The sequence below is a fragment of the Numenius arquata genome, chromosome 19, assembly GCF_964106895.1.
Source record: "Numenius arquata chromosome 19, bNumArq3.hap1.1, whole genome shotgun sequence".
In the NCBI taxonomy this organism is placed as follows: Eukaryota; Metazoa; Chordata; class Aves; order Charadriiformes; family Scolopacidae; genus Numenius; species Numenius arquata.
The window spans coordinates 5,360,289-5,383,236 of record NC_133594.1 but is presented as its reverse complement, the minus strand read 5'-3'; the positions used below and the strand labels follow the sequence as shown (position 1 = coordinate 5,383,236).

At 48.1% G+C, this 22,948-nt stretch overlaps 1 protein-coding gene across 1 annotated transcript in view; it reads right to left on the bottom strand.

Moving 5' to 3' along the window:
• COL27A1 (collagen type XXVII alpha 1 chain) overlaps positions 1-22,948 on the bottom strand; it is a 230,945-nt gene that overhangs the window by 82,009 nt on the left and 125,988 nt on the right. Inside the window, exons 12-15 of the mRNA XM_074161391.1 lie at positions 10,685-10,738; positions 6,189-6,233; positions 2,592-2,645; positions 2,141-2,185 (exon numbers count right to left, since the gene is read on the bottom strand). Coding sequence (XP_074017492.1) covers positions 2,141-2,185; positions 2,592-2,645; positions 6,189-6,233; positions 10,685-10,738 — 198 coding nt within the window. The remainder of the gene's footprint in view (positions 1-2,140; positions 2,186-2,591; positions 2,646-6,188; positions 6,234-10,684; positions 10,739-22,948) is intronic.

Below are 22,948 nucleotides of genomic sequence, written 5' to 3'. Positions count from 1 at the left end.
TAAAGCAGCAAGACCAGATAATATTTAAATTTCTTAGTGGTACCAGAGCATAAACAATTAGAACACAAGTGTAAACAAGCTGTAAGAAGGGATGAGTGGTTTTGCTCATGATGCCCAACTAGAAGTGAGAGAAAATAAAAAGGCTTAAAGCTGCCGTTCACTGAAGAAGCATGGGAATGAGTAAATGAATGCAACAGCCTTTTGATCAGTTGGAGAAGGGATGCATTATAAACCAGGCCAAGCAGCTGAACAGCAAGGCCAACAAATCAGAAAAACCAAATAACTGAAAAAACCACAAAGCTATTTCAGGCCAAATCCTCCCCCAAATGTAGGGAGAGCTGAAGAACTTTGTCTATACTCACGCAAACAAGTGCAGCAAACTCGGAAGCTTTGGCTAAAAACTGCAATGCTAGAGCTGTGTGCCTTCACCTGAGCAGATGAGATTAGTGGCCATCGATGCCTAAATAGGTCTGATTTTCCTTTACCTCATATTTCCCAGCCCTTTGGCTGCTGGAAAGGATACACGCAAGCTGTTTGGAAGCTCTGACTCTGAAATCACCATTGGTCTGATCTGAGTGTTTGATAGCACCCAGGATATTCAAACTGAAATCTAAAAGATTAGGGACAGAGGAGGCTTGAGCAGGAGGGATGGTTTCTCAGGCTTGGATTAGGAAAGGGCTGTAATGAAAGCCAGGAAGAAAGTCTGTCCTGTCCAAGGAAAACACAGTGGGAAAGGTAGCCAGGGAGGGAAAGAAAAGGTTTCCTGCACCTGAGGAGAGAGGCTGCAAGACTGAGCATGGGATTACTGGGAGAGGGTGGATAATTCTGCACTAGAGTAAGGATAACTCTAGGGAGAGCTGCAAACCATTTGGTTACTGTGATAGCAGCGAAACACTGGGGATGAAGACAGTAGTCTGTGTAAAGGGACGGAGACCAGAATGTCCAGGAAGGTTAATTTTGCTAAACAATGGTTTAAATGCTGGTGATTCTTAAGATATTCAACCATTTCTTCCAAGGAGCAGGCATAAGAGTCTGTGGGCTTTGGGTATTGGTGTTGAGTCAAGAAACCAGCTACAACTTCTTAAGCTTGTAAAAAAAAAGGTTGTGAAGAAAAAGTCCTTCTCTTGCCCTGTCCTTCCTCTCTACAAAAGTGAAAATATGGTACAGGGGAGAAATGGAAACTGCAGACACAGGAGCCCTGGCAAAGAGCTGCTATAATATAAGGAGAGTGGAATCAACTGGCTTGACAACTACTTCCCCCATGTGCAGTTTTGGGCTGCTAAATCATTCTCTAAAAGCAAACATCTAGCAATAGAATAAAACATCAGACAGGGGGAGGAGAATACACTTAGTGGCCATTTTCCATTGCCCTCCTGAGCAATCAGAGCCAACAATAAATGATTGCACCTCCCACTCTTTCAGACTAAATAAATCCTACAGTCGAATATCTGTAGGAGGATGGTTCTCATGACAGTGAGACATTTACACACACAGCTTCATGCCGGTTTAGCTCAAGCTGCGTGTTTTTGTGCCAGCAGCACTAAATCATTGCTATCAATGCCCCTCTCCTTTTTTCTTTTTCTAAAGTGATTTATATCAGTTTGGCATAAGGCAATTTCCTCTCGGCAGGAAGCTGAACTGAGGTGAGCCTCTCCAAACGGGAGCGGAGATACCTAACACAGAACAGTTTTTCCTGGGGGATCCAGCTGCTCTGCTTGACCCTGTGAGCTGTGCTGCTTTGTCACATCATGTGTTCCTCTAATGCCCTAATGCAGCATTGTTGGGTCTTCGTCCTCCTCCCCATCCCATCACATAACCAATATAAAAACATAAAAGCCCAGTGAAACACCAGATAATCTTACAGTTACTGTCATCATCAGTGGGAGACAGAAGCTCCAAAGAGGATCTGAGCATAACTGATCTACACTAGAACTCCATGGAAAAGGGGATGGGGTATATATCGTAAAAGAAAGAAAAAATCAAAACTGGAGTGCTAAGAAAGGGGGAGGGTGGAAGGATGGGAGCAAAGAGACAGTCAGACTGGAACCAGTATGATGGTGCTGAATAAGAGAGAGAAGCTAGAAAGGGGTTTTTACATGCAAAATTAAAACACAGTGCAATAAGGGAGTATTCAGATCACCTTATCACCTTTCAGTCCATGTTCTCCAGGGTTTCCCATCAGCCCCTGAAACAAAAGGAAGTTCAGAGTGAGACTGAGCCACTGTGAAGACTTGCTCAGGTCTATGACACCGATGTCCCTGATGGGGCTGTTGGCTCAGATCCACAGCATTGGCCTGGCACAGCCCCCGGGCCAAATGCCAGGCTGCTCCCAAAGCGTGCTCCATCACGCATCCTTTAAACACCCTCCATGGGCAGGAGGTGCACGGGGAAAATGCCCCTAGGATTCTCCACTGACTTACACCTACTGCAGAGCACCAGTGGGATGTTGTGTTCAATGGTGCCGTGCTGGCTCAATGGACAAGCATCACTGCTGTCCGTCTCTCTCTCAGGGTGATCACTATTACCCATGGAAGGAACAGAACAATTTTCAGCCCTGCTGTGGAAGAACAAGAGCTGAGTTATTCTCTCACCTTTAAGCCTTTTGGTCCTGGATAGCCTATCGGTCCCACAGGGCCCATGTCACCCTAGGAAGAGAAAAAAAAATTACCAAAGTCATTAGGTGCAAACCCAACAGATCGCTGTATGTGGCGTGACATTCCTCTCCTATCTGGCCTCTCAGTATCCCTGAGGAATTGCACCACTGACTTCAGCAGAAACAGCATCCTGGCACGAGTCAAGAGACTTTTAACGTGTAGACAGCCTATAAGTAAAAGCAGCACAGGGTGTTTGCATCGCAGACACCTGAGGGAAGAAGACCAGCTCCTGTTCGCATCCAGCTCTCGCCAGAAAGAGACCCCAAGGCACATGGACACTGACCACCGGAGATGTGAGCTGACCCCCACCATCAGCCCACCCGGCCCCTCTGTGCTCCTGTGCATGGCCACGGCAACTGGGCAGAGGGTGCCGGGTGCCCGGATCACACATGAGCATCCCGCTCCTGCTCCACAGCAGATACGGGTGTTGGGGAGCACGGTCAGACTCCAAACCCAGGAGCCTGGGTTCCTGGATTCACTTAAAAATTAGATAAGGAATTCAGGCTAGTAAATTAATGGCAAAATAATGGAAAATTAATTAAGAAACCACCTTGAAGTCTGAAACTGTGGTAGGATCTGAGAAATTGGTTTTGTATGTTCCTCCTAACTTCTGAATGGATTAATTTCCCTCTTCCACTATCTGAAAAGTTAAAATATTGAACTGGTTTAAGACAATCCTGGAGCATATTTATTCTCAGTGAAGTCACCCATGTTCTCAGAAAGAATTCCTGAGTCTGAGAGTGTATTAAAAAGGACACAGACTCAAACAGCGAAAAGGGCAATAGTCAAGAAATTTGGGTTGCTACTGAGCTCTGATATCTAAAAGGGATAGGGGAGGAGAGAGAAGAAACAGGAGGTCAGGACAGAGGTGTCTCGTCAGCGCGGCCATTCTGCTGCAGGGAGAAGCCAGCGTGGCATCACCTACTGGGACTTGTAGGAGAAGCTGCAGCGCGGGAGGACACTGGAGTCTCGGTTCCTGTGTGTACCTGCATGTGTGTGTGTATAAAAGAGAGCCTTCAGCGGCCGGCGTTTAAACAGGCATTGACGGTGTTTGCCCGTGAAGGGAGTCAGTGATACGGCGCACCAGTCTTGCCTGCAACGTGTCAATAAACAGGGCAGGCTCTGCTGAAGGAGCGCTTCTCCGCCGGCAGTGCCGGGACCACAGCCATGCCGGGAGCACCGGGCTGCAGCCGCCTGAACAGATGCCCTTTTCATACCTCCCAGCATAAAGGCTTCTTGTAGAAAGGCGTTTACTTAAAGCTTTGCCCACGCAGTTAATTAGGAGAGCAAGAGGCTTTAGTTACATCTAATTCTGCTCTTCAGCCTCTCTTAAACAGGGAACACAAACACCTGCCCGGTGCGTGGGGGCAACCAGGAACCTGGCCGGTCCCAGGGGTGGCTGTAGATGGGAAGGAAAGAAGGACTGAGAGGGGGAGCCAGCCTGGAGCAAACCTCCAGCTGCCTTCTCCATGGCCTGCAGCCCTGCTTCCATGCTGCACACGCCAGGGAAGGAGCTGGTGCTGTCGCATGGAGAGGAGAAGGCAGGATAGACATGTCACCTTCTCCCCAGGAAGCTGGAGGAGGTCACTCTTAGATCAATTCCACTTGAGATGCTTCAGCATCCTGAATCCAGGAGTTGCGTATTACCCCGGGACGCAAGATCTGACTCAGTTTGAAACTTTTATCTGCTCAGAACGGTGCCAACAGACTAATTGGGAAAGAGCAGCCGGTTGCTACTGCTGCAGCAGTGATTCCTGAAGAAACAGCATTGCAAAGGACAGACTTCCTGCCTTAAAAGTAAAGCTAGGAAGAAGCTCACAACAGCAATGATGATTTCTTCATCTGGATGGGAAGAGAGAAGAAATATTTAAAGTTTAAGACAGAGCAGGCTTAGCAGGAAAAGGAGAACTGCTGGTTTTGCCCTTTTCCAGCAAAAACATTGGACTTGGGATGTCAGTAGAGACCAACATTACAGATCAAGAGAGATGTGAGACGCCAGGTACCTGGTGATGGAGCTGAATCCTGCTCTAGGACATGCAGTGCTAGATTTTTAGGCCAGTCAGGGAAGAAAACAGTTTAGTTGTACCTCACACAGAATTTGGGGCCGTTTGGGTAGCTTCAGCCAGTATGGGACAAAAATATCATGATCACAAAGCAGGTTAGAAACCACACACTGCCTGAACTCATTTCAGGTCAGCACCGGGAAAAAACTCTCCTTCCTGCCCCCTGCGATCTATCCCCAGCACGTAACAGCATGGCACTGGCTGAGCCAACTCGGGGGGAGGACAGGCCGCCCCCCAACCCCATCACCTCTCAAAGGATCTTAACTACATTTACCGTGTCTGACCTTTCACCTTCCAACCAACAAATATCTGTGAGATAACAGCAACCAGGCTAAGATACATCTTTCCAAAAGCGAGGAGAATTATGATCCAATTTGGACAATACCTTCAATTGTGTTATTTTAAACAGCAATCTTCTGCTTACAGCCCTTTGCCAGGAGCACATCCCTTCTGCTGCTATGGCTAAAGTAGCTACTTTCATCTCCACCAACAAGGGGAAACACAGACCTAATTCCTGGCTCCACAAAAACCTTTCTGAAGACTTAATCCACTTTTGCCCCAAACCCCCATCTACAAGATGGATACACTTGTTCCACCATAGTCTCTGCTTTTCCCCTGATGTAGTGTAAGATTTCTGGGGTTGGTGCTCTGTGTTTGTGCAACGTCCAGGGCAATTGAGACCTTGATCTCATACACGCTCCTATAATTTAAACTATAGAAAGGCAAAAGGGGAAGGCTTTTAACCATTCATCGCAAGTCAAGTTTTCATGGATTATCATAGCCGAAGAGGAATAATTTTGAAAGAATGCTGTAGCACTAACAGAGTCTGCCACTTTTTGTGCATGGAAGAAAATAACTTGAAACAAGTACTGAGACCTAAAAATAAACCGTAATCTGTTCAGCTGGGCATTCACTAACCCCCAGCACAGCTGCCAGAGAATGAGTTGCCACCCATCCTTACAGCCATCTATCTGCTGCTGGGGCAGAGTGTAATGAAGGGTGGAATTTGCCTGTGTACCTAATTACCTGGATTAGTGCTGGGATGGTGAGAGTGCACGTAAAATTCCTGTATAGCCAGAGGACAGACAGTTCCTGCCCACAGTCTCTCCAGCGAACAAGAACTGTGTGTCCTCAGGTTACTGCTTACAGGGACTTGCTTTTTGAAAGATCCTGGTGTGGAGTGATTATTGCATCTTCAAAGAAATACCCCGGTAAATGTTATCAAAAGGGCAAGTTATCTAGGAATAAGGGCACTAACAGCAAACCTTTAATTTGTTCCCTTTTGCTTAGAGAGGGTTTGCCCTCCTCCACCTCCCAGTCCACCAGGCAACCTCTTCCCACTCCAGACATCACATCTCCCCCATACAAACAGTTGTCTTCTTCACTGCCTGGCGCAGGAAGAAGAAAATCTGTGCTTAGTTATGCAGGTTGAAAGGGTTAAAGCGAGATCTCCATTTGTTTTTGTACTTACAATGAGTCCAAGGACTCCAGGAGGACCTGGGGCTCCCAATTCTCCCTAAAAGGAAAGACAAACCGACATGGTTATGGACACTTTGTAGACAAACAGAGGCTGAAAGGCAGCTCAGTGTTTCAAGAGCTTGAGGGAAGAGAAGGGAAAAGACTGTCCCTCCCTCCTCCGTCCCCCCCACAGCCCCTTCCCCAGCCAAAGTGATGGAGAGCTTCCATCTTCCCGAGCGCAGCCTCTCCAGACACAGGGTTGCTTGTTGCTCTGCAGTTATTTGCAGGGCTGCCTTCCCCTCCCAGGAGCAGGCTGGATAAAAGCAGCATTTCACTGTGCAGGGAGGGGAGTGGGTGGGAGCCTGCCCCAGGTGAGAGGAAGGCATGAGCAAGGAGGGGGACCCGGGCAGGGAGAGGGACCAGGACAGCTAAGGTGGGAAGGAGAGGCAGGCTGCTGCTTAGCATTGGGAAAGGTGAGGTTTTTGGGAAAGAAACAATAAAACTCAGGAGACAAGGGAGGACTTAGATGAAAAACTAGGTAATATGGGGAGAGGGTGTGCCAGCTTCTAGCAAGGGCTTGATGGGCTCTGGGAGTGTGTTTGGCACATGAGGTGCTCTGAGGGTGCTCCTCCTGTATCTTAGAGCTGGTTTAAGGTGGAGAACCAGCAGCGTCCTCTGCACTCTGACTCATCCACCTGGGTTCCTGCCCAGAACATCAACTAGCCATTTCTTTAATTTTTAGAAAAAGGCCCTAGCCTTGTCTGGGGGAGCTGGCTCAGCACCTCTGTCCCTGAAGCAGGGAGCCCTGCAGGGAACCCAGCACTTGCTTGGAGGACGAGTCACTTTTAATCACATCGCAGAGCACAGGAGATGGACTGCAGAGATTTCCTCCTGGGCTCTGTGCCCATTCGCCATCTCTTATGGACTGCTCCCAAGCAGGGCACTTTGGAAAGCACCAGCCCCTCTTAGAGGCTTCTCAAGAGCAGCTCGGAGCACACCACTGCGAGGGACAGACTGATGTCCAGGTTTGTGGGGCTTGTTCGAATTTTTAGCTTCACCACAAACTCCCTCTGTGCCAGCTTTCCAAAGACATGCAGGTGCCTGATGGCATTCCCAAGTGAAGTGCAGCAAAGAAGCTGTGTTAGACTCACACCAATCACCTATCTAGGTCCCCCAGTACTTTAGCAATCCCTATGTGATCCTCAGCCCGTCCCCATGTCCCCCTCAGTGGATCACCCGCTCCCTTGCTGCATCAACAGTGGGTTGCTTGTTAGGGCAAGGACCTGCTCTTACACACCTCCGTCTCCAACAGAGCCTCTCAAAACAGTGCATTGGAAATACTAAACTTCCCGTTGGCTCAGACAACCCTACCCCTGCTCTGGATCCCGCTGGCTACTTTCTTTGACAGAGCAGCTCAGTTTATGGTTCACATCTGGTGGAGTCCCCTCCAGTGCAATAAAGCTCCCCTTTTATGGCAAGATTTGCCCAGTGAAAGAATGAAAGGGAAGGGGACGCAATGTGACTAAACGTGCTCAACCTCCTTGGGTAAAGGGTTACGTGTGTTTATTTTATGGGAAGTGGAGTAAAGGACTATTGGGCAAGCACACACAAAAAGCGTTTCATAATCTCAACCAGCCTAAAATTGCTTTTTTATGGCCAGTTCCTTTCCTGCATACTTGGGACATCTGTGGAGCAATTGTTCCTCACGGGTGGGATTTCTGCATCCTCAGAGCTACTGTAATAAGGTCGGCTTCAAGCTTATAGTCGAGGCCTGGCATTACTAGGCTCAGCAAGAAGAGGGAATATTCCCAGGAATGCTGAGCACAGGAGCTGCACGGTGGCCTGGTTTTCCCAGTAAGCTCTGCAGGCTCCGAGGGTGGCTGGGATGAAGCCTGGCTGGATGGTCGGCTCTTGGTCCCACCAGTCGCAGGAGGGATCGCCTAGATCTCCAAGTTATGTCAAGTGTGTAATCCTCAAGAGAAAGGGTAAATGTGGAAACACATGGCCTCACATCTAATGCAAGAGGATTTCCTCTTGGAAGAAGAGTGGGTGGATTCCCCTGGGAGAGGTGGACAGGACCAGTTGTTAATTTGAGCCATTCCCTGGCCTGGGAAATGGAAGATTTACAGGTGCTCTCCTCTGACTACGAGTAATGACAGGCTGGTTCCTGACCTGCGAGGGAAATCGGGCTCTGTTCTCCTTTTTTCAGTGCATGAACTGGGCACTGGGACAAGAGAAAAGGAGATGAATCAACAGTTCTTTCCCATGTCTAATTCCTGTGATTAAGAGACTAATTGGGGTGGCTAAAGCGCTCCGGGAACGGGGATCTGGAATGTGATGGCTCAACAGTTCTCAACAAGTTGGTAGGAGGGAAAAACGCCCCTGCGGTTGGAAGAGACTTTGCTCTGTCTGGAGGGGACGGAAAGAAGATCAGAGACTGTCGGCTTCGGCCATCCCCATGCGACGGGAGAGGCGGCAGCAGCGTAAGTGCTCAGTGGATCAAAAGGGGATGGGGCAGCTCCGGCCCCGTGGCAGCCTGCCCGCCTGCCTATGATTTAGCTGCATACTCCACCTAGCACACCCCGCATATTCGTGTTCCACAAACAGGCTTTCTGGCATTTTTCTGCGTCTGCGACTCCACTCGTGACCCTGTGAACCTCCCTTTAAGGCAGCCGAAACAGTCTGTTTTCATTCTACAATCTCCAAGGCACATTAATATTTAAAAGCCGTTGATAAGATGAAAGAAGAGCAATCCTTCTGGATGAATTAACGGAAGGGACATTTGCTTCTCTCTGATGCTCTGGGAACTGGCATTCCGCTAACATTGAGCGCATCTTCTGAATGGAGCTTAGACAACTTGCAAATTTAAAAGAAAACAAAACAAGTTATTTGGAAAAAAAAAAAAAGTCTTTCTGACCTCCAGGATTCCTGCTCTTCCTGGTGGGCTGGCTGGAAATAACAATACAATGTATAAAGTCTTCTACTTTGGGACTACTGGTTCCACTCTGACCCATGGCTTAAGTTGACTGAAGGATGGGAAAAGTCCAGCAGAAGTATTCCTTGGGAATCTAATTCTTTCAGTTCACTGCATTTGTGACTTGTGCTGGATTCCCATAAAGGCTGGAGCATAGCTGGGTTTGGCTTGCTGGTTAGAGCTGCTTGTGAAAATAACTTTTATGCTGCACATATGACGAATGGGAACTTGAAGACTCTCACAGAGTGGGCTACTTCACACAAATCATTCCATCAAACACCAAGAGCAACACTGTGATTATGTGTGAATAACCAAGACAGCAGGAATTTTGAAGATGAATCAGTACTGCTCACATGCTAATTGAGGGAGAACCAACGAAGTGACTCAGAAAATAATTTAGAATAATTAATACATCCGAGAACTTTTTCAATCCAAAAGGACATGTTTTGTGAGTAGTGGAAAACACAGCATGTATCCAACTGTTTGGTACAAAGTGCTACAAGAGCGGAGCAAAATAAACCTTATCAGCATCCAGCTGCTTAAATGGTCTCTGTGACCATCCTGACCCAATTCCCAGGAGACACAACCCACTCTTAGAAAGCCAGCAGGGGTCAGATGAAGACCGGAGGGAGGCCAAGAACTCAGGAGCTTGGAGAGTTCTCCCACAGTGAAGTGCTGGAGCCGGCTGAGGCACAGGACAGGGCAACAGAAGCCTGGACTATGGTGTGTGTCCCAGTGCTCCCAGACTCTGGAGCAGGGAATCTGGCACCAGTATTAACATTCACTTCAGATGAGGGAAGGTACTGAGCTTGGAGTACTTTGGAAGCTTACTTCTACAGGCTAGTGAGACGCAAACCAAGTGGCACCAGCTTGCTAACCTGCATCAGAAAATGAAATGTGGTGAAAAGGAGAGGAACATGCCTCTTTCTCTATGTACCTCAGACCTCTACACAACTGAGTACATGGCCTGCTCTTCTGGGGGTTCAGAAGTACTTGAGTGCACTCAAGTAGCCATCTGTGGTGCCTTAAGATGATACATCCCTCTGTCTGTGGGCCCAGGTCTCCCTGCTATGTTCACACAAAGCTTCACCCAGAGCACACTAGTCAACAAGGTGATTCCTGTGGCTGTCACAGGCTTTGCATCAGGCCCCGTGGTATGGACAACACGCTACAACCACTGCTTGTTCTTCAGAAGCAACATCCCCACCTTTTCTCTCTTGATTTTTCTTCTAGTCATATCCTCAGGATGAGAAAGTGTCTACCAAGGCCAAGGTGTGAGAAAGGCAATAGATGGAGACAGAAAGCAAATGACAACATGATGACCTGGCAGTTAGAGGATCTTGAGTCAAACACGGGAATTTGCAGCATGCTTGAGCAGGGCAGGGACATACATTTATTTTTCAGGAGGAACAAACCCAAAATTCTAGCAGTTGCTGCCAAATTTAAAAGCTTCACTCAGCTCTAACTAGCACGATGCAGTACAATGTGCTGTCTACTGCAACCGAAAGAAAGAAGGGAAAAAGCTATCAACTTACTGGGTTCCCATCGATGCCTGGAGGTCCGCGTTCCCCAAAATCACCAGGAAAACCCTGAGGAGAGGAGGCAAACACAAGTATTAGTTATTGACGCACCCTGGTGTAAGGACAGTCAGCTGAAAAACTGCTCCCCCTGCACTCAGCGCAGCGCTTTGGTAGGCAGCGGGTCGCAGGGAAGCGTGGACCATCCAGCTGCTTGTCCTCATCCAAACCATTCCTGCTCCACCAGCACATCCGCTCCGTGAGAAGCTCTCCAAGGCCAAGAGCTCTGATTCACTGCTCTCTCCTGGGGCCAATGAAGGGTAACCAGAAGCACCGTTTACAAGGCTCAGCCATGAGCTGCACATTAATTAACGGGAGCCTTGAGGGGAAGAATCAGTGAGGAGAGAGGAAGGCTTTTTCCATGGCCATGCTATGAAAAGCACCCAGTGTGGAGGCTGCTGGGCCTGACTCGTCCACACCTTGTCTTGCAGGCTACGTCCAGCCCTCAAGCAGCCGTGCCTTTCCTCAGCACCAGTCGTCAGCCCTGGGCACGCTTCATATGGCAGGCCTGGCTTTTGCAGCACCGTGTAGAAAGACTGCGTGAGCGTGCGTAGCAGAGAGAAGGGGTGGAAATCTGTCCTCCTCCTGGCTCACCCAAGTACTCCACTATGTCTAACAAGGAGTATGCAGCCCTGAAGATTATGTTGTGTAGACTACACGTGAAATGATAATCCCACATTTGGAAGATCAAATATGCAGTGTTTATATACAGTGCTTTTTATCCTCTTTCAGGAAGAAATACCCTACTGATAGGCTACTCCCTTAAAAGTCAATCCCAAATCCCTTATGTTCTGGAAGAATTCATAAACCTCACTGCAATGACTATCCTCAAAAATGGATTGTCAATCTGAATTATTTCATCCTGTCTACTAACCCAATCATTTTAACAGTACCCCCTTCTCATAGGATAGCTGAATAGCGTAATGCCTGTTGGAGCCCATGTAGATGCTTAATGGAGCTGATCAAAGATGCTCAGTGAATTCACTCCAATGCATTCACAACCTTTCAGCCTGCCAGAGGAACAAACGGTTCCAAGCTCATTACGGTCCACACCCCGGAGCTGTGAAAGACCATGTTTACTACATGAAAAAGTCACCACAAAAGACTCCATCATCATCTCATTATATCCGATACAAATCTGGAAAACTTCAAACAATTATAGAAAAGGGAGTGGAGGTTCTGAGCCAGAGCCAGAACATGGTGGTGTGACACGTTCTCTCTCACACTCTCAGAGAGACCCCGTGCTTCCCCCAATTCCCAGTCACAAACAAATCATACAGCCGCTTGCTCTTCCCTGTCCTGTCGTGCCCGGTCTCCCTCAGAGAGAGCCCAGCAGAGGGGTGCACGACCGCTGTGGTTAATAAACCCTCTTAGCCACTACCCCGACATTTTCAAGGAGGAAGCAATTGAGTTTAAGATGGATTAGACTCATTTTTCCCCCGAGCTTGAACTTCATTCAGCAAAGGACTGGCAGGGAGCAGGCTGCCAAGGGCTATCAGGGACCAGCTCAAACAGCAGCAGCTTCAGGGCTGCTCTGAACTTCAGCTGCAGTGGAGGGTGCTTTGGGGAGGCCCTGACACTGAGGTAAGAGTGCTGTGACTCTCCACTTCTTTTCTTGCATGCCCCTTGAGATGGAGTGAGATAAAATGTGACACAGCATCCACCCCCTTCGACTCTGTGCCAAAAGGGAAATCGTTGTCTCCTAGAGGAGCTCCCCATGGACAGAGCATACACAGAACCTAACCCCAGGCTCTGACTCCTCAACTTGGTTAATTCATCCAGGGCTAAAATCCTGTTTCGTTCTCCACACTGTTCTGTGAGCATCAGGATGGGAAACTAAGGAATATATTTGCATACAAAAGGCTTCCTAGCCAGAGCATCTACCTTCGTGCTTCAGTTCAGAGTGGGAACTTGCGAAGCAAAGCTCCAATCAGCCCTGCTCCTTCGTCTGTTTATGGTGGAGTAGTCTTGGAGAGCAAGGACTATTGCTTAGATGAGGCTACACGAGAAGATGTGCTCCAGAGACACATCAGCAAGCTGCAACTGATAGTGGGTGTGCTACTTCAAACTAGAGGTCAGAGAAAAACTGCCTTACGCACTTCTCTGGGTCCACCAGACCATGAGACACAACCACGTTCCTGGCTAGCTAAGAGTCTAAGAGACATGGATGGAGCAGACAGGGAGGGGATGGTCCTTGCTGAGCCAGAAAGATGCTCTCTCTTCCTGCCTGCTCCCCTGTATACTACAGACACCGACTACCTTGTAAAAGCAAACTTGAGGGAAGCAAAATGGGACAGCCAACAGCAACACGCTATCTGGAAACCCATTAGTAACACTGAACATCAAAATAATGCAGTGGACAGAACAGGAAAAATATATTGGGAAGCTCCGCAGTCAAAGATGTCATCCAAGACCTCCCTTCATCTTGAGGATTTACAACTCCTGGTCAACACAACTAGGTAAAAAGATACTTGGACAAATCCAAGGTGAGAGGATGGGAGACCTGTTTAAGACAACCAAAATTTTGCCACTGACTTCAGAGCCAGCATTTCACCTCTTCTGTACCAGTTCCCTACAGCATTCAGTACGCGCTCCTGAACACAAGCTATCGCTTGCTTGGATGCAATACTTCTATTTTATAGGCATCACAGTGAATGGGAAATTTGTCTGCCTTTTTCCAGCTGGGCACTACATCCCTGAAGCCTGTGCACATGCCAAGAAGCTGTGGTAAGCAACCGCTGGAAACAGCCTTCTGCCATCTAGAGACAAAGACGTCAAATATAACAAGAAGGCAGGGGGGGAAGGGGGCGCTACAATTTTCTTTAATGAAAAAAAGGGGAAAAATAACTCTGATACATGCTGAATCAATAAGATCAGAACAGAGATGAGTAGGGAAAACTCATTGCTCAGGCAAGACAAAAAAAGAGCGCCTTGGAATATTTTGCTGTTTACAGTTACATAACTTGCCAAGGAAAATATGAGTGTGCAGAGACTGATACTGTACTTACACTGCTGCTGAGTTCAGTCACAGCCTTCAGCGCTCCCCCAGCTGCATCCTTCCTTCCTCAGAGGGAAGAGCTGGGCACAGAGTGACCTGTGGATGCCACTGAGCAGCCTGGCCCTGGGGCTGCTGAGGTGTCTTCTGTCAAGCTAAGGTCTTGCCAATGTGGTGAGGTTTTACTACTTTGAATAGTACAATTAAATCAATATTGCTACAGCAGCATATTATCATCTAGAGGAATGCTTGCTCCAGACTAAAAGCATTTTCTAATTTAAATCTCTTCCAACATGACATAAACAATGCACTCTTCTGCCAGACTAAAAGTGTCCAGATAAGAAACTATTTAAATTCATGTTTCCCACTAATCTCTTTTTATACCTCAGTTTCTAGCACTAACCTCACTGCTTAAAGATAAAGAAATAGGAGATTTGAGGCACTTGGTAATAGAGTTAATAAAAATCTAGCTTTTGCACAGGCTTTCCAACAGTAGGTCTCCAAATATTTAAAAAGTAGATTATTTCTGTGTTTTGAAGGTGGAGAGCTGAGCACCTGAGGCCACTTGGCCAGTGCTGCCCAGTGAGCAAGAGATTCGACAATAAAAACCATTCACAGCACACTGCGACTCTCCCCACACAGGTAGGGTGTCTGCCCATCCTCAAGATGGGATGGAAAAGGGTCAAAGTGGGAGGAAAGAGAAGAAAGCCCAGAAGAGTGCGGGGTGGCATCATTGCTACGACAGCCAGGCCCAAGACAACACTCAGCAGTGAAGCCCCCTCCTTGCCAACATCTGATGGTCCTTAGCACGCCATCTGCTCAGCTGGCATGAGCACCCCTCCTGGCCTCGGCTCTGGGGTGATGGGTGGTCCCCTGACACCTTTTGGCCGGAGCTCTAAAACAAACCCAGAGGAGAAGACAAATGGAAAGAGCAGCTTCAATTCAACTAACCCCAGGTGTCCCGGCCCAATATTTGAGCTTGGCACCACCAGTATTAACAGTCTTTTGCACATTAAACGAGCCCAAGGCTGGTGGCTGTGGCGTGAAGGAGGATATTTCAGCATCCATACGGTCTCCAAAGACCCAAACCAGGCTGTGAAAGCTTTCCCAACACAGTCCTGTGCACAGCAGGAAACAATCAATCTTCTAAGCCCCTAATGAAAAAGAAAGCACTTTCTTTCCATGGGGTAAGCAGTAGCAGTTTAAACCACAATAACAGTTCCAGTGACCACGGTGTCCTAATTTATTGGATCTCACATGTCTGTAAAAGCTATTTTTTCAGTGCCTCTCTCCTCCTGCCTGAGCCTAAAGGACAGAGATGTTCCCTGGGAACAAAACTAGCACTATTCAACCGAAGCAGGCAGCCTAGGGATTACCAGCAGACTTTGTTATCCCATTTGTTTCATTCCTGTAAGCAGCTCTACCTCTCCTCTCTCCAGCACTGCTCCAGCAGCCCGAGGAGCCCAAACTGAGGGAGAACACGTGGGGCAGGAAGCTCATTTTATGGTGCTGGCCGACAGGCAGGTCGCAACTGGCAGCCCATTACAGGAGACTTGTGAAAGAGATTAAGGAGCCCAGCAGATTCAGAGCCTCCTGACCTTCCCAAAGTGAGTGCAGAGGTTTTTTTTGGTACAGAAAATCCATCGGTTTTCAGGGTGCAGCTGTTTTTCCAGGAAGACTGGTCCCTGGAAACTATGCTCGAGAATTGGGACGGTGAAGAAAAATATCAAGCCCTGCGTCCTGCCCACTCTGTGAGAGGGAGGGGACATGCAGAGAAGGACCAGGACCTGGAAGGGATGGCAAATGGCAGCAGAAGTAGGAGGAAAAGGCTCGACTAACAAGTTCTGTTGGCCAAGAGCCAGCGGGGTGCTCCTCCGCAGCGGCTGAAGTCAGGTATGACAAAACTTTTGGCTCTGTCTCACAGCTGGGAAATACAGAGAGGAGGTGGGGAAAAAAAAAAGGCAGCTGAATGGATTTCACATTGTCTGAGGGAGAAGTTCAATGAAAGAAGCAAGATGAAGCTTGAAGAGGAGTTGGAGAAAAAGCATACGAGCAGATGCTTTGCACTAAGCAAGATCCTGGTGCTTCTGTGCTGTCCTGTCCCCACCCAAAGCAGAGCTCTGCAGAGGTTGCAGTTTGTTCTCACTGCACTCGGTGAAGCTGAGGAACCCTTATTAGGGAGGGAACAGAGGTAGAGAGAAATGCAAACTGATTTATCCCAGGTAACCCTGAGAAGTCCGAAGCTGAACCAGCAACTAAATCTCTATCTTTGAGGTCCTACAATAGTGTCTTAATTCATTTTCACCCACACTCCCTGCAAAGGGCATCTTCTCATATGCCAGGAGACTCCTGCTGAGAACAGCCAGACGTAGACAGACACTGGAACCAGTTCCTCCTGCACCAGGGGATTACATGCCCCTCCACCTCCCCTTGCTTTCCTCCTCTGCTTAAAACCAAGCAGCCTGCCCTTTCTTGCTGTTCTCAGCCAAAGGGCTGCTCCTGGTCTGAGCAGACACCACCACCTCTTGTCTCTTGTCCCTGGAAGCAGCTGTCCTCAGAGAAGAGACGAGATGCCCCTTGTCCTTTGCTTCCCCAAGGCTTTTTCAGGTGTGCTCGTGTGGGTGGGTGTGTTGTATGTATACAACATCTGATTCAGTTTAAAACACTTTCCCTGCTGGAGTAAGGGAGGCAGTCTGGCAGCTGCTGCTCCGAGGAATCCTGGCAGGTCTTCACGCCAGCAGAATCCTTCTCCAAAAATAGGATTTTATTTTCCTGTTGGCTGAAGGTGAAGCTGCTCAAACCAACCAGCCCTCCTGTCTTGTCTGCGAAAGACTCAATTTGCCAGTTGGCTCTGGCCAGGTGAATCACTGCCCAGGACTGTCCCCAGGGATGGAGCTTGCAAGTCAAACAATTTAAACATAAAAAAAAAAAAAAAAAAAAAGGTGGTGGTGGGGAAGCAGGGCCGAGGGTGAGAGAAAGCATTCACTGGAAAAAAAGAAGGGAGAATAAAATAAACAAGTGTAGCTTATGTTGGCAGCTCAGGTCTCTGAGAGCATTCTTGGTGGAGAGAGCAGACGTGAGCCCCCTCACAGGTGGGCGCGACGGCAAACGGGCTGGCTCAGACCTGGCCCTGGTTGCCCGAGCGGCAGGAATCACCCTAAGGGGAGCCTGGCCACCCCGTGCTCCCGGTGTGCCAGCTCACCAACTTTAATTCAGGCAGCTCTGCAGAAGCCTTTGCCTTCTGCTCAGGCCAGACCTGGGGCTGTGACAGCTTTCATCCCTGCAAAGGAGGGAGGTGCCATCCTCAGCTGGGTGCGGGACCAATGGTCCTGCTGGAGTTCTGCTCCTTTGTCACCCGAAAGGGAGATTTGCTCTCCATCCCCAGGAGACTTCACAGCTCCATGTCCCATCCTCTTTGGATAAAGATTTCATGGCATTTTTAAAGATAACTATGCCTCCAGCTGTGGGAGCACAGCCCTCCAGGGCAACCTCTTCCACCCCAACATGAGCAAAAGTCCCCTGAAGCCCCTCCAGCCGAACATCACTGAAGGTGACTGATAGCCCCTCCACCCTCTTGTCCATTTGTTTGTTCCCTTTATGCTGTCCATGATCTCTGCCCCCACCTGGGGGGCTCTAACAGAGAGCAGGTTACACTGACCCAATGACCTAATGCTGAAGAGCACTGGCTCTGCCACCACTCCTAATGATTTATGGCCAAGGTTTCCAAATCGAGCAGCCTCCTCTTTAAGAAAATCAAGCAGCTTTGGGGATCAAAATGTTTTCAGACTCAAAAGTGATAAGTTGCATTATTTTTTCTTAGAATTTCTAATGAAAATAATTTTGGGCCTTCGATCTGATTTATGAATGAATATTTCCCTGAAGGAAGAAAGATGTTCTTGTGCTTGGTTCAATTCCTCATGAGTTTTTTGAACTACAATGGACAAGTCACTTAGCAACATTATTGGAAACAAACCGTCTTTGAGTTTGTTTCTTCTTTCTCTTTCAGTAGAAGTTACGGGCCTTGGCACCTTTCAAACCCTTTTCTTTGTGTTTTTAATACTTTGTTTTGCCAATTCTTTAAAAATGAAATACGTGCTAATATTGTCCACCTGGTCAGGGTATCTGGATGATGTAACGATGAACACAGGAACACGTGCTGATATCAGAGTGATAAGGAACCACACAAGCACCTCACCACAGAGATTTGGGAAACTCCAGACATGTGGAACACGACTCGAGCCAAAAAAGAGATGGTGACATTTGCTCTGGGCTCGTGCCTGCATTTCAGAGTGGTGAACCAGGCCCAGAGGGGAGGAGAGACCAGCTGCCCAGTTTCAGTGTCCAACTTAAGCATTAAAAAAGTCACTGATTGCTCAAACCAAATCTATTTTAACAATTTAGCTTAATAAAGAAAAATTATAGCAAAGAATTGACTTAGACGGCTAACAGGAAAGGTCCAATTCATGGGCTAAATCTCTCAGTAAAAGAGAAGTTTTGTTGATTGCTAATTTTCCAGACTTCCAGATGACTTTTCATGTAAACAAAATTAAAAGCCTGTTACTTTTTTTTTTTTTTAAATCCATCAGTTCCTGAAAAAGGCACCAAACTTTTTGGTGCTCTGCTGGGGTATTGGCACAAGACAGAGAGACCTACCCAAGTCCTGTTCATCAACTCCTACAGGTGATTTGGGCTCCTTCCTGCAGCTCATCTTGTGGATTTACCTGCACAAATAGGTCCTCAGCCTGCACATTTCTCCACTAACTTCAGCTGGCCCCATCTGAAAGTGCACCTCTATATGCACAGGGCCTACAGCTGAACCTGAACTGGGACACCAGCGGGGAAAGAATGCCTTATGGGCTGGAGGATGAGTCCACCAAGTGCTCAGGTGAATTGGGCCCGAGCAGTGAAGCTACGTGGACGAGTAAATATTTGTTTTCTGAGGATATATATGGATAACGTCATTTAGGATCAGTTAAAAAATCATTCCCATTTCTTTCAAATCTTAGGAAATGGTTTGTGGACCAGTGCATTGAATTACCACCTAGCTAAGTGGGAAACCACAGTTTATCCTTACTTCTTTAGAAATTTTTAATTACAATATTTCTTTAAAATGTTTCTAAGTGTTTAAAGAGAAGTACAGCTCCATTCTTCCTCCTTTTTTTTTTGGTCGGTAACCTCATTGACAAAAGAGACACAGCTGGACCCTTAGCAGCCTGTGTGAGCCAGGATACTCGGTGCTGTAGGTGAGAGCTCTTAGGGTTCTATGTCATGTCTCTTACGAGAAAAGCCGTATGAGCACGCCAAAGAGCCCGCTCAAGTCAACCGGAGTTTGGCAATGAATTCATTAAAGAAGAGGGACTTTGAAATGCTGTTACCGGTTTCCCAAATCTCAACTTGTGTGGTGCAGGAGACTCTCTCTTGGTTCACTCCAAACGCAAGGAAGGACCTCAGCTGCATCCAAAGCAGAGAAAAGATTGGAAGTTGAGAGAAGAGAGGAGTTGTTTATCGTCTTAGTCCCTACAGAGAGGAGCAAAATTTATTTTCTCAGTAATTTGCGGTTATGCCAGCCTTTCCAGACACATGGCAAAACACGTTCCCCCATTGTTTGCGTGGACAACAGCTGAGACTGTGTAACTTGGCAAAAGCCCCATGCACTTACGTTCACCACTGAGTTATCTCAGCTGTATATCAAAAGGTTGGGGGAAGCTGTAAAATGAAACCTTCCTAACCCAAAGACGGCCCTGCTTTTTGCTATCTAGTGTCTCCCACAAGGCAATGCCTTTTCATATGATGCAGCAGCCTACCCATACTGGTGGGGAGCGCAGGGGTGTCACACACACTTCTAACAGCTGACCAGATGGAGAAAAAGAAGACTATATTGGGACTTGGTGTTCACTGGAGGCAGGAATTAAGACATTAACTTTATAAGTCAACATGGAAGAAGACAGCAGACATGAAAAATAGCCTGGCAAGAAGGCGCCGCCGCACTACAAGCTGAGAGCTGGCAAGGGGGACCCCGCCTGTGGTCAGCTCATGGAAGACGGATGCCAGATTCGGCAGCTTGCCACCGCGCTGATGCTCACAACAAATACTGAGGCTACATTAGAGTGGCTGCCAGATCACTGCTGGCTCTCACAGCCTCCACGCTGTGGCGTGACAGGCAGAGGGAAGGGAGACTTCTGGACTCACCTATGCACTGATCCCTAATACTTAAAATCCACATGCCACTTTATAGCACATCTTCCTTGACATCTGAGCAGTAATCCTTGGTATTTACACGCTAAATTTCAGCTACTGAGCTCAAAGGAGAGCCGAGTGTGTTATCCCTGTTCTGCACACAGCCAAGAACAGCCAAACAGCTTGTCTGAAGTTGCAGGCCATGGGGAGAACCCAAGTCCTGCATCCTCCTCCTGTGCAGTCACCAAGCAATGCAGCATCTCCCCACCTTGCCTTGGCAGACTCCAACCGTTCTCACAGGCAGAGGTGTCAGCCTTCTTGGCCACACATCCCGAGTGCAAACCCTCCCTCTGTGCCTGCTGCTTAACGGTCTGCTCTACCCGTCAATCTGTCTCCTCGGAGCAGTGCATCACCAACGTGCTGGCACTCGCCAAAGGCTTCCCAGAGCCTTATGGCAGAGCCTGTGCTGTCAGGAGGTGTTTGTCTCCCTTGCCCGAGGTTAGCAGGGGGGCAGGAACCCCCATCACGACACCCAACAGTGGCAGGACACAGCTGCCCATCACTCACAGACAAGAGCTACGGGGGACAAATGAAAGACCAGTAATGATGAGCAGAGCTAGACAGGCAGGGAAGCCAAAATGCCTCCTTGTGTTATTAATGACCTGCTCATGCTGCTGTTACCTAAACCTTCCAGCCCTGGGGATGGTCTGATCCTGTAACCCCAACGGATGGACCCTTTGGACCAGGACTTTTCTTTCACGAGACATTTGCATGGTACCTGACATGGTGAGGCTCCGAGTTACCAACTGAACTCCAGGCACGGGACCAGCAGCACCAGCAGGTTCTCAGAAAAATATAAGGAACCCTCAGCCATGTTTGGCTAAGTTGTGAATAGACCTCAGGCAAACCCAAGGGTTACTAAGTATGTCTTGGAACTAAACTTTGCTCCTTCCTTTCTATCTCTTTTAAAATAATACTACTAAAAAAACACATTGTAAGCAAAAATCAGGCATAAGATAGTGCAGCTGGTGCAGTATTGATAGTCTAGGTGAAAAAAGAGATACAAGCACAAATCAATAACAGAAACGAACTAAAAAAAGAGCTCAACGCTCTTTGGGTATATTTCCTGAAAGTTTGCCTTTAAGTCTCTTTCTCTAGCAGTGCTTGAGAACTTCTGAAATTATTACACTCTATTTGAAGTTTAATATAATCTGTAGTGCAGACATTTCTGATTGTACCTACCCATCTCCTACAGCATCAGAAAAGCATTATCACTTTCAGCTTTGCACTTCTTGAATGATGACTAGCTATATCTCCTCTTCCTGTGGGTCACCTCCTTCAGTGACAGTACAGCTCCCTTTTAAAGATAAATTAGGACTGATATGTCACCTGTGCATGCCAAGATAGAAGGCAACAAGAGCTTCTCTCACTCCTCGCCCCCAGCAATGGGGCCTTTTTTTACCCTCCTTTTTTTTTTTTTTTGCCAGCTCCTCAACACCATAAAAATCCACAAAAACACCATAAAAAGCCATTCTTTCCAGCCACTGCACTGGAAAGACTGAAGGTTTAAGCAACCAGTTGCTTCAGCTCCAGGCCTCCAGCCCACCTCTCAAACAGGCAGCACATCCAGAGACGTACAGACTCGTGTTATTTCAGTCTCCCTGGTGCATTGTAGTTTAATCATAATTCTCCCCCCAGCCTACCCCCAACCCTTCTCTTGCTCAAGAGCTCGCCGGGGCCCATACGTTAGAAAGGCACTGGCCTCCTCCGTTGCTGCTGCACCGCAGGGAGAGCAGAGCGGGAGGTGGAGTCAGCTGTTTCCACGACAGATTCGCCATGTCCCTCACAGCTCTGCAAAACTTAACTTCCCTGGAAGGGTTTCAAGGTCTGACTCATGTCCAGTTCTTCTATTTTAATCGTTCCCTCTTACATCATTCTCGGAGGCCCACGGTGTCACATGCAAACTCCCCCAGCCCCCCGCGCCTCCTCTGCCGAGCACTTAATCTGCTGCCGTCTCTCGTCCCAAACAAAAGTAGGTAGAGAAATATATTAGATACCAACTCCTGCCCTGCTCTCCAGGGCATTTACCAGCTTTGGATGGCAGCTGATAAGGGCTTCCAAGAGGTGTCTGTCGCAGTGACAACACTGAAATAGAACAGGAACAGTAGCCACGCCAGCAAACCTAGTGGTGCGGGGATGCGAGAGACCAGAAAAATCACAGCAGGCTCACTAACACTGCAAACCAGCTGGGAGAGAGCACAGGCCAGGAGATAAGCGCTGGGAAGGGACCCAGGTCAGCTGGTTCCTACTTTCCCTTCTCCCAGTGACTTCCTGAATAACTCTGGATGTCACTTAATCTTTTTGTTCACGCTCGGAAGCACAAATCATCAGCATCGGTCCATTCAAGATTTCTTATTAAACCTGATATCGTGCAACGGGGACGGAGCCAAAACTCTCTGAAAGAGCCGAGTAGAACAAAGGTGCTCACACGCAGCCGTTTAATCCCTTCTCTAGATCCCAGCCTCAATGCCTCCACGGTCGAGAGATTCCCCGCTGATCTCAGGGGAGCCCCTTGTTTGTAACAGCGACTGCCAGACAAAAACCCTTGCCTGGAAGATCACAAACGCTTGCCAAACACCAGCTGGAATGCGCTGAGCCTCCCGCACGCTCTGTGCAGAGACAAGGCAGAGAGCAGAAACCCTGCACCTAACGACAGTTGCTTTGTTTGTTTTACTCTGGTCAATGAGTCATCCTCACATCGATTTGCTCTCTGCAATTATTCATCACAGAGGTTTCTGGTGCAACCAGCGGCTTACAAAACCAGAGGATCCGGCACAGATTTTTCACTATCCCCCCCTCAAAAAAAATTTGCTTGACCTTCTCCCATCCCAGGGAGAGAAGAACAGCCAGCCGGGATGAATGTGGCACTGTTGGGATGTTTGCAAGGCTTTTACTGTGAGAACACCAGCAAGCGGTAGGCGTGGGACTCCTGGAAAGCACGCGTTCGCATGCAAGGGAGACAAGGGGAAAGCACTGGATTTTTTCCGTGT